Source organism: Macrotis lagotis, chromosome 6 (assembly GCF_037893015.1).
Source record: "Macrotis lagotis isolate mMagLag1 chromosome 6, bilby.v1.9.chrom.fasta, whole genome shotgun sequence".
NCBI lineage: Eukaryota > Metazoa > Chordata > Mammalia > Peramelemorphia > Peramelidae > Macrotis > Macrotis lagotis.
Window position 1 is genome coordinate 165,716,015 of NC_133663.1, and position 12,500 is coordinate 165,728,514.

Here is a 12,500-nt window from a genome sequence, read left to right on the forward strand (position 1 = left end):
ATTTGGAAATATTTTAGATAATAATAATGCATATTTTTTTAGTTTTCAAATTATAAATAATTATATATTCACTGCATAGAGTAAATTCTGAATTTATTATTTATTGAGTGCTTATTAAATGCAGATTACAATATTAGGTAACCTGAAATGAATATAAAACAATTACAACATAATTCATGTTCCTTAGGAGAGTATAGCTTAGTTGCAGGAAATAAAATTTGTATGTTTGAAAGGACCTGAGAATATTTAATAATAGGATTTCTATATGAAGGAGTTATCATTTATGTTTTTAATATTTTCAAATAACTCTCATAAAAATCTTGATTCTTTGGGTTTTTTTAGCCCTTTAATGTGCAGAACTGCTTGAACTCTCTTCATAATCTAACTCTCTTATGGCAGATCTGGGCTTGAATCATAGCTGTACTATATTATAGTATCAGTAACTGTGGACATATTACATCTTTAGACCTCAGTTTCTTCATCTGTAAAAAAAGAGATAATATACACACATATATTACATATATATGTACACATACATATAAACATATGCACACATAGAGGTATATGTATGAGGATACAATATATTACATATAATTATTTATGTTTGTATATGTGCACCTATACATGCATATACTATGAAGGGTTAAATGGTGGTGTTATGTGGACTCTGCAGCTACATAAATGGTCACTATTAGGGCTTACTATCACCTCAAACTCTTAGAGCATTAAGATCTTGAATTTTGAGATTTGCTTTTCTTATCCCACTCTTCTCTTCCTACACCTCTTTCCCACCTTCTCTGCTCTAAACCGTGACTTTCCTCTTCTCACAGTACATCAACTCTCTCCTACCTTTCATTTGCAAGACATTGCCTTCTACTCACTGGAATTTATTGAATGGGAGAGTGACATGTTGCAGCTATGCTTTATGAAGATTAATTTGACATTTGAATAAAGAATGGATTGTAGAGGAGAGAAACTTGTGTCAGGGAGACTAACCAGCAAGTTATTGCCATAGGCCAGGTGTGAGGGGATGAGGGCCGCTACCAGCATGATGGCAGTATAAGTGGAGAAAAGGGGGAATATATGAGAGATATTACAATGATAAATTGAGAGGACTTTAAAACAGATTGGATATGATAGGGTGAGAGAACAAAATAAGTCAAGTATGATACATGACTTTCAGACATGGGAAACTGGGAAGGATAGTGGTTCACTTGATGGTAATAGTGAAGTTTGGAAAGGGAAACATTTTGGATTATAAAGATCAGAAGTTATTCTCTGTAGTTAGGAAGAGAGAGATGATGGTCTCTATTTTAGATGGTCTTCTCAGGCATTATAGTCACGAAAGACAGTGGCTAAAAATATTATACCAGGTAGACTAACTAGCAGGTTATTACAGTAGTCCAGGTGGGAGATGATGATGGTCTTTATCAGAGAGATGGCAATATAAGAGGAGAAAAGAGGATCAGATGAAAGATGTAACAATGAAAAATTGGTAGGACTTGAAACCAGATTGGATATGAAGAGATGAGAGAAAGTGAGATAAGGAGAGATGGAAGATGAAAGGTAGAGGGGATAGATAGATCAGGGGAGGTTTTTTTAAGAGGATGGGGGAAACTTAGGCATATTTTAGGCAAATAGGGACTCATCCAGTAAATGGAGATTAGATATAAATGCATGAGAAAGGATAATAGAAGGGGAAATTTGTTGGAGAAAGTGCAGTGATATGAGATAAGTTATGCATATAGAAGGGTTGACTTTGGTAGGGAAAAGGGCTAGTTCTTCATGTGAGATGAGTTTAGGAAATAGGGAAGGCTGTATTTGGGGGATGTGAGATGAAAAGAAGAGAATACTTGTAATATGGTTTCTGATGCCACTTATCTATTGAAACTGCTTTCAGTAATTTACCAAAAGACTTCTTTGTATTAATTCAGAATGTAAAAAAAATAAAGAGCATTAGCATACTAATACAAATCATAAAAGAGGACTCTCTTTGAAATCAAGAATCTTCATTTCGCATTCCTTCATTTTAAAAAGAATATATAATAAACACCACCTGTTACTTTCAAAACCTTCTTGCCTATGTTTCCTTCTGAATTTCCTTTTTTTATTGTACATTTAAAAATGTTTCAATAACACTTTTTTTTGAGGGGAGTATCATCATAGGTAATTTCTTCTCCTTCTTCTACCTCATCCTCAAAGAAATTAACCAAGAGAAATAAACAAAACATGCCTCCCCAAACTTTGTAATTAATAAATAGAACCAAACAAAATATGTCTACATCATAGTGACCATATCCAAAAATGTGTTTCTTTTTCTGTATGTTATCCATTACATTCTCTGTCAGAGAGAATGTGGATATCCTGCTTTATTATGGGTCCTCTCATGATATAGTTGATCCCTATATTGATCATATTTCTTAAACATTTCAGAGTAATGTTTTTTAATTGTCATCCTTGCATACATTATTGTAATTATGGTTACTTAAGCTTTGTGTCAGGTCATGCAATTAAGGATTTTCTGAAATCATTTTTGGTCATTTTTACAGTGCAATAATACTCTATTACACTAATATAGCACGATTTTTCACTCAGTTGTTTAAGAACCAATTGATGCCATTGTTTCCCAATGATTCTAGATCATTCATCATTTATTTATATTTATGTAATTTACTATTCTTAATTTCCCCCCTTTCTCTGCTCTCTCCACCCTGTTTTCAGATTGAGGAAATTTATTTTATGTATGGTTATTTCATCCCCAGTATTGCCTTCCTTCCCCAGACCATCTCTACTTATTTCTCAGTTGTTTTATGGTTATTTGTGCCAAACTTTGTGTGTGTGTGTGTGTGTGTGTGTGTGTGTGTGTGTGTGTGTGTGTGTGTCTCCCTCTTTGGTTTCATATACGAGATTCATTTCTTGTGTACTTTATCTCTTCCATATTTGTATACTCTTCTACTCATGTACTCTGATTATAAAAAAAATAGTAAATTTCATCCACTTTTTCTTTATTTTTTCCTTTGGCTCTCACATATTTTTGTGGATATGTAAATATTTCCTCTTCTAAATGATAAGCTTCCTGAGGGCAGAATTTTATTTTTTTTTATCTTATATCTTCCCCCATATTTTGTATATGATAGGAATTCAATTTTTGTTAAATTGTCCTGAATTATCTTTTTTTCTGCTTTGAGTCCCTTTTTAAAGCATCAAGATGTAGTAAGAAAGTATGGAAAAGGTTCTATATAACTTTTTTCTTCACTGTATCTTCTTTTTCTCCTATATTCATAAGTATATCTTATTTGTTTGAAGATGGCCCCTATTCCATATTTAGTCTTTGTTTCTCACCATTTCTTCTAGTTCCTTATTTTCATTTATCTACAGGACAGCTTAACTTTTCTAATATATTACCTTCACCTACAATGTACCATTTATTATTCAAACAGGCCAGAGGATAATTTTCAAACTTCTTGAGGAGAAAAATGTACTGTTTAACTTTATTAAATCTTTCAAAATTTTATATATTAAAATTGGTTATGTTGAAAAGAAATTGATTTGAAACTGCTGTAAACCATCAGCTTTTGCAAGTCAGAAGTGGTTTATAAATAATTGCCACCAAATGTCAGTAATGTATGGATAGTTACTATTTCTCAAAACCACATGATCTCACATGCATTCCACTACTGTTTTCTCTCCTTTAAGATACTCTATCATGATGCATAGAATAAATTTAAAATTTGTTTTATATATATTTTCCCCCCTCATGCTTTTTACCCCTTTGTTGATCAGATTCTTCTTTCCCAATATGCTCAATATGGATTAATATAGTTATTCATATATATCCCATATTAGATTGCATTATATCAGGGGAAGTGGGGAAAGGAAAGGAGGAAAGGATAAAAATATGAAACTCAAAATGTCACCAAAAATGATCTTTGTATGTAGTTGGAAAAATATATATATATATATATATATATATATATATATATATATATATATAATAAAGTTTGGCTCTGCCAGCCTTTGTCTTCCTAGCTTCCATCCTTAATCTCTCCCTTTCTTTATTTTTAAATTCGTTCATTTATTTAGTTTTGAATTTTACAATTTTTCACCTAATCTTTCTTTCCTCCCCCTACCCTCCACAGAAGGTAGTCTGATAGTCTTTACATCATTTACATGCTATACAATGATCTAAATTGAGTGTGCTGAGAGAGAAAAATCATATCCTTAAGGAAAAAAATAAAATATGAGAGATAGCAAAATTATATAATAAAATAACAGTTTTTAAAAAATTAAAGGTAATAGTTTTTGATCTTTGTTCAAACTCCACAATTCTTTCTCTGGGAACAGATGGTATTCTCCACCACAGATACCCCCAAATTGTTGCACTGATGGAATGAACAAGTCCATTAAGAATGATTATCAATCCCATGTTGTTTTTATGATGTACAATGATCTTCTGGTTCTGTTCATCTTTCTCAGCATCAGGTCATGCAAATCCTTCCAGGCTTCCCTGAATTCCCATCCCTCCTGGTTTCTAATAGAACGGTAGTGTTTGGGGCAGCTAGGTGGCGCAGTGGATAGAGTACCGGCCTGGAAATCTGGTCTCAGACACTTACTAATTACCTAGCTGTGTGGCCTTGGGCAAGCCACTTAACTCCATTTGCCTTGCAAAAACCTAAAAAAAATCAAACAAAAACAGTAGTGTTCTATAAAACACATATACTGCAGTTTGTTCAGCTATTTCCTAATTTATGGACATTCACTCAATTTCTAATTCTTTGCCACCACAAACAGCTGCAGTGAGTATTTTTGTACAAGTGTGTTTTTAACTCTTTTTCATGATGTCTTCAGGGTATAGAACCAGCAGTGGTATTGCTGGATCAAAGGGTATGCACATTTTATTGTCCTTTGGGCATAATTCCAAATTGCTCTCCAGAAAGGTTAGATGAGTTCACAGCTCCATCAACAATGTATTAGTGTCCCAGATTTCCCACATCCCTTCCAACACTGGTCATTTTCCTTTCTGAGAGGTGTGAGGTGGTACCTCAGAGATGCCTTAATTTGCATTTCTCTAATCAGTAATGATTTAGAATTTTTCATATGACTGGATTGCTTTGATTTCCTTATCTGTAAATTGCCTCTGCATATCCTTTGACGATTTGTCAGTTGGGGGATGGCTTTTTTTTAAAATTGATTCAGTTCTCTGTATATTTTAGAAATGATTCCTTTGTTGGAAACATTAGTTATAAAGATTGTTTCTCAGTTTACTACCTTTCTTTTGTTCTTGGTTACAGTGGTTTTATCTGTGCAAAAGCCTTTTAATTTAATGTAATCAAAATTATCTAGTTTGTTTTTAATGATTTCTTCATCTCTTCCTTGGTCATAAACTGCTTCCCTTTCCATAGATCTGATGGGTAAACTATTCCTTTATCTCCTAGATTGCTTATAATATTGTCTTTTATATCTAAATCCTCTATCCATTTTGATCTTATCTTGGTATAGGGTGTGAGATGTTGGTCTAATCTAAGTTTCTGCCATACTAACTTCCAATTTCCCACAACAGTTTTTATCAAAGAGAGTTTTTATCCCAGAAGCTGGACTCTTTGACTTTGTCAAATAGCTGATTACTATAACCATTTCCTGCTATCTCTTTTGGACCTAGTCTATTCTACTGATCTACCACTCTATGTCTTAGCTAATATGGGGTAGTTTTTATGACTGGTGTTTTATAATATAATTTTAGATCTGGTAGGACCTAAGCTACCTTCTTTTGCACTTTTTTTCATTAAATCCCTGGGAATTCTTGACTTTTTATTTCTCCATATAAATTTACTTACAATTATTTCTAATTCATTAAAGTAATTTTTTTAGAATGTTGATTGGTCGGGCACTAAATAATAGTTTAATTTTGGTAGAATTGTCATTTTTATTATATTAGTTAAGCCTATCCATGAGCAGTTGATATTTGCCTAGTTATTTAAATCTGATTTTATTTGTGTGAGAAGTGTTTTGTAATTGTTTTCATAGAGTTTCTGAGTCTGCCTTGGCTGGTAGACTCTCAAGTATTTTATTTTGTCCGAATGGGATTTCTCTTTTTAGCCCTTTCTGCTGTATCTTGCTTATCAAATATAGAGATGTTGAGGTTTTATGAGGGTTTATTTTATATCGTATGACTTTGCTAAAGTTGCTTATTGTTGCAGTAGTTTTTTAGATGATTTTTCAGTATACTCTAGGTATACCATTATGTCATCTGCAGAGAGTGAGAGATTTTTGTCTCTTCCTTTCTAATTCTCATTCCTTCGATTTCTTTTTCTTCTCTTATTGCTGAAGCTAACATTTCTAATACAATATTCAATAGTAGTGGTGATAATGGGCATCCTTGTTTCACCCCTGATTTTATTGAGAATGCCTCTAACTTATCCCCATTGAATATAATGCTTGTTGGTGGTTTCAGATAGATACTGCTTATTATTCTTAGGAACAATCCATTTATTCCTATGCTCTCTACTATTTTTTAGTAGTAATGGATACTGTATTTTGTCTAAGGCTCTTTTCAGCATCTATTGATATAATCATATGATTTCTTGATGGGTTTGTTATTGATGTAGTCAATTATATTAACAAATTTTTATTATTGAACCAACCTGCATTCCTGGGATAAATCCTACTTGGTCATATTATAGGTATTATCCTAGTGATTACATGCTTTAATCATTCTGCTAAGATTTTATTTAAGATTTTTGCATCTATGTTCATCAGGAAGATAGGTCTGTAATTTTCTTTCTCTGATTTGACTCTTCCTGGTTTAGCTTTCAGCACCATAATGATGTCATAGAAAGAGTTTGGCAGATTTCCATCTTCACCTATTTTTCCAAAGAGTTTATGTAGAGTTCGAACCAATTGTTCCTTAAATGTTGATAGAATTCACTTGTGAATCCCTCTGGCTCTGGAGATTTTTTTCTTAGGGAGTTCAATAATGGCTTGTTGAATTTTTTTTTCTGAGATAGGATTATTTAGGTTTTTAATTTCCTCTTCATTTAACATGGGCAACTTATAGAGTTGGGCAAAATAATTCAGAATTATTACTTTAATTTCCTCCTCATTTGTGGTGAGTTCACCTTTTTTCATTTTATGATGCTAGCAATTTGGTTTTCTTTCTTTTTTTAATCAGATTAACCAGAGCTTTATCAATTTTATTGTTTTTTTTCATAAAACCAACTCTTGGTTTTATTTATTAGTTCAGTAGTTTTCTTGCTTTCCATTTTATTAACTTGTTTAATTTTTAGAATTTCTAATTTGAGAAATTTAATAGGGGGTTTTAAATTTGTTCTTTCTCTAATATTTTTAGTTGCATGTTTAGTTTATTGATTTCCTTTTTGTCTGATTTATTCATGTAAGCATTTAAAGATATAATATATACCCTGACAATTGCCTTGGCTGTATCCTGCTTGTCTTATTTTTTAAGTTTTATTTAAGGCGATGGGTTTAAGTGACTTGCCCAAGATCACACTGCTAGCCAATTATTAATTGTCTGAGGCCAGATTTGAACTCAGATCCTCCTGATTCCAGGGTCAGTGCTCTATCCACTGTGCCATCTAGCTGCCCCTTGGCTATATCCCATAAGTTTTGGTATGTTGTTTCATTATTGTCATTATCTAGGATGAAATCATTAATTCTTTCTATAATCTGTTGTTTGATCTATTCATTCTTTTTATTCATTTTAGAGGTTAGTTTCCAATTAGTTTTAGGTTCAGCTCTCCCTTGCCCATTATTTCATGTGATTTTTGTTGCATTATGATCTGAGAAGGATGTATTCACTATTTCTGCCTTCCTGCATTTGATTTTTAGGTTGTTTTTGCTGTAATACTTGGTCACTTTTTGTGTAAGTGCCACGTACTGCAGAAAACAAGTATATTCCTTTCTATCCCCATTCAGTTTTCCCCGAAGGTCTATCATGCCTAGGTTTTCTAACATTCTAATTACCTCCTTAACTTCTTTCTTGTTTATTTTATGCCTAGATTTATCGAAATCTGAGAGTGGGAGGTTGAGTTCTCCCACAAGTAGAGTTTTGCTGTCTATGTCTTCCTGTTACTCATTCAACTTCTCCTCTAAGAATCTGGATGTTATACCACTTACTGCATACATATTTTTAGTATTGAAATTGTTTCATTGTCTATGGTACCTTTTAGGGGGATATTGTTTCCTTCCTTATCTCTTTTAATGAGATCTATTTTTGCAGCTACCTTTCTGAGATAAGGTGATACCCCTGCATTTTTCCCCTTTAGCTGAAGCAAAATATATTTTGCTCCAACTTTTTACCTTTACTCTATATGTATCTCTCTGTTTCAGATGAAGTTCTTGTAAGCAGCATATTGAAGGATTATGGTTTTTAATCCACTCTGCTATTCTCTTATGTTTAATGAGAGAGTTCATCCCATTCACATTCAAAGTTATAATTACTAACTCTTTATTGCCCTCCATGCTATCTTTCCCCTGTTTGTATTCTTTTTTTTTTTTTTTTTTAGGTTTTTGCAAGGCAAATTGGGGCCACACAGCTAGGTAATTATTAAGTGTCTGAGACTGGATTTGAACCCAGGTACTCCTGACTCCAGGGCCGGTGCTTTATCCACTATGCCACCTAGCCGCCCCTAGAATGTTTTCTAAAACAGAACAGTATTATCCATTTGTTGGAAACTATTCCTGATACAGCTGGTACTTTATCCACTATGCCACCTAGCCGCCGCCCCTCCCCCCATTTGTATTCTAACCTTTTTTCACTTTATCCATATTCCCCAGTATTTTGATTTTGAATACACTTTCATTGTTTTTGCCTCTTTTATCCAGCCCCTCTCCCCTTTCTTTCCCTTTTCCCTTTGCCCTTTCTTCATTCCCTTTCTTCTGTTAGTTCCTCCTTTCCTCTCCCCTCCCATTTTCCCCTTTTAATACTTGAAAGGTAAGATAAGTTTCTTAATTTAACTGAGTGTGTGTATATTAACTTTAAGCCAAATCCTATGAGAGTAAGATTTAGGTGTTTCTCACCTCCTCTATTGCAATAGGTCCTTTGTACTTCTTTATGTAATGTGATTTACCTCAATCTATCTCCTTCATCCTCCCATCTCTTTACTGTTCTCCCTTTTAAGGAAATACTGTTTTTAAATCATTCTATCAGAGTCACGGTTAAGTCATGAGTATCCATTATTTCTGGCTAAGTATATTCTCTCTAACAGAGTTACAATTCTTGAGTATTATGAGAGCCTTTCTCCCAAGGTGGGAATATAGCCAGTTTCATTTTATTGGATAGCAGGTTTTTTTCTTTACTCCCCCTTTTTTATTTAGGTTTTCTTTACAAGGCAAATGTGGTTAAGTAGCTTGCCCAAGGCCACACAGTTAAGTAATTATTAAGTATCTGAGGCCAGATTTGAACTCGGGTACTCTTGACTCTAGGGCTGGTGCTCTATCCACTGCACCACTTAGCTGCCCCCTACCCTCTGTTTTTTAAGCCTTTTTATGTATCTCTTGAGTTTCCTGTTTGAAGTCCAAATTTTCTATTTAGCTCTGGTCTTTTTATCAGGAAAAGTTGGAAGTCTCCTATTTCACTAAATGTTTATCTTTTGCCCTGGAAGAGAAGGCTCAATTTTGCCAGATAGTGAATTCTTGACTGCATTCCAGGCTCCCTTACTCTTTGGAGTATCACATTCCAGGCACTTCTGTCCCTTAATGTTGATGCATCCAGGTCCTGTGTAATCCTTACTGTGCCTCCTTGGTTTCTAAATTGTTTTTTTCCTGGCTGCTTGAAGGATTTTCTCTTTTATGTGATAGTTCTGGAATTTGTCCACAATATTCCTTGGTGTTTTCATTTTGGGATCCCTTTCTGGAGGAGATCATTGTATTCTTTCAATTACTAATTTGCCCTCTGGTTCCATGATATCAGGGCAATTTACCATCACAAAATTCTGTAATATTGAGGCCAGGCTTTTTTTTTTCCTCTCCAGTATTTTCAGGGAGCCCAATGATTCTTAAGTTGTCTCCCCTGAATCTTTTCTCAAGATCAGTGGTTTTGCTGATGAGTTATTTTACATTGTCTTCTATTTTTTTGATTTTTTTTGGTTTTGTTTAAAAGATTCCTGTTGTCTCATGAAGTCATTATTTTTGAAGGAGTTTTCCATTTGTCCAGTTGAGGTTTTGAGAGAATTATTTCTTTTTGCATTTGACCAAATGAGGTTTGAGAGTATTTTTTTTTTTGTATTTGTCTAATTGTATTTTTCAGGTATTTGTTGCAAGTGTTAATTTTCTCTTAGGTTTCTTTTCCCAGATTTTCCAGTTGATTTTTAAAGTCCTTCCTGATTTCTTTAAGGATGTCTTTCTGGGCTGGAGACCAAATCATTTTCTCCTCAGCAGTTCTATGTTTCTCTTGAGTTAGGGTCTTTGCCTACAAGGTAGTTTTCTCTGGACCCCTCCCTTTCCTCTGGCTTTTCTCTATTTTTCTAAGATCTTATGTTGGAAGAGGGGCTGGCTCACAGAGGTTTGATGTTGCAATCCCTAGAGGTTTTGATCGCTGGATTTAATAACTCCATGTGGGCCAGCTAGTAGGGGGTGCTGATTGCTTTCTATGGAGTACCTGTGACCTTGATTTGATGGGCTCTCCAGGCCTGGAGGAGGTGGGTGGCACTGCTGGACACTGTTTTCCTTGAACAGTGTGAGTTGAGCCCTGAGGTGAGATAGTTAATCTCCCTGTTCTACTGAGGTAGCTCTGCTGCCCACACCTGAGAACGGTGGGACAGGGTTGGTTACTGTGTTTGTTCTGGGAAGAGGACTCTGCTGAAATGAAAGTATGCAGCTCATTGTCCTAGATCAGCTAAACCCAGCGGATCGATGTCCAGGCACACACTAACTCTGTGGTTCAGCTGCACTCTAAGTCTCTGTGATTCAGCCACATTCTAACTCTCTGTGTTGGAACTCACTCTCCAGCCCTGCTAGAGCATCTCAGGCTGCTGCTCCCACAGCCAAAGCTTCCTGGCTGATCTTAGGTTAATCCTCACCCCGCTCCTACTGGCTCTCTACTCTCTTCCCCCAGCTTACCCATGCTCCCTGGAGGCTGACCTTGTTGGTAGATGTTCTCCTAGCTTCCTTTTCTGGGTTTTGTTGATGGAATTTTTGTTAAGTGGTTTGTTTCATATTATTTATGAGGGAAAGCCAGGAGACCTTAGCAATAGTGCCTATCTTCTCTCTCTCTGCCATCTTGTCTGCAAGTCATCTCCCTTTCTTTTTTTTTAGTTCAGTTTTAGTTTTTTAGTTTAGTTTAGACTTATCCGAGGTCACAGAGCTAGGCAATTGTTATGTGTCTGAGTCAGAATTTGAACTTAAGTCCTCCTGACTCCAGGGCCAGTGCTCTATCAACTGTATCACCTAGTTACCTCCTTTCCCTTTCTTTTGTAAACCAATCAGCCATCAATTCTAGTTTGTTTTCCTCACATATTGACTTAATTGTACTCATTCCTTTTCATTTTCATTATGTGATATTGATAGTTTTCCTTTTCAGCAATCTCCCTAAGTTTCAACAAATTTCAATTTAAATTTTCCCAAATCATTTTATGTTTGTTTCATCAGACTTTGAGATAAAACTTTAACTTCTGAGGTTAACATTCAAGGCTTTCCTATCAGCTTACAAATTCTTCAATATTTAATTCCTGAAATTAGAGATGTAAAATGGAATGCACTGCATCATTTGATTATCTTTTGGGAATGGTCTTTTTGCTATTAAATAAGGAAAGGAAATTTGCATTTCCAACTTTTCCCCTTCAGTTCTTTTCTTTTGGTACTACTATAAGCTGCTTTTTTTTGTCTTTACCTAGTCATATACTTATTCCAGGTAATATTGATTAATCAGCTTTTGTGATTCAGATAACATGAAGTAAGGTTCTTCTGTTAAACTACTTCTTTTAGAGTTTTTTTCTTATAAGCTTTGGTAACATTAGAGAAGAAAAAGTATTTTTGCTTGTCAGAAAATAGATTATATAAATTTATTTAAATTCTGTATTTTTTCTTTGTAAGAAAGAAATGATAATTTTTTTTCTGTTGAATAACAAGTTTTTTTTTTGTCTATTGAACTATTAGACATGTGGTCAGTTGTCATGTTCATACAACCATATGATCAAAGTCTGAACTTCTGTTTAATTGTTCCCTGCTGTTAGGCTATCCCGTTATGATCAAGGCCTCAGCAGGTGGTGGTGGGAAAGGTATGCGAATCGCTTGGGAAGATGAAGAGACCAGGTGAGATCATGTCTAAAATATAATATTAATGAAAATTATAGTTACTAGAATGTTATTAAATTGACATCCTAAAAGTTATCAAAAGTAAAATGAAAAATTAGATAACTGTTTTTTTGCTAAAAAAAGAAATAAGATGCAGAAAATTTCTATTTTATTTTATAGTGATTATGAAAATCAGTGATAATTTGTAATAGAATTTTGCCTTTTTGAATATCATAAAATGATTTGGTTTC

General features: G+C 34.2%; 1 protein-coding gene across 3 annotated transcripts in view; it reads left to right on the forward strand.

Annotated features, from left to right (window-relative positions):
* PCCA (propionyl-CoA carboxylase subunit alpha) overlaps positions 1-12,500 on the forward strand; it is a 556,428-nt gene that overhangs the window by 212,563 nt on the left and 331,365 nt on the right. For all 3 annotated transcript variants that reach the window (XM_074191968.1, XM_074191970.1, XM_074191969.1), the window contains exon 9: positions 12,189-12,267. In XM_074191968.1, the coding sequence (XP_074048069.1) occupies positions 12,189-12,267 (79 nt within the window). The remainder of the gene's footprint in view (positions 1-12,188; positions 12,268-12,500) is intronic.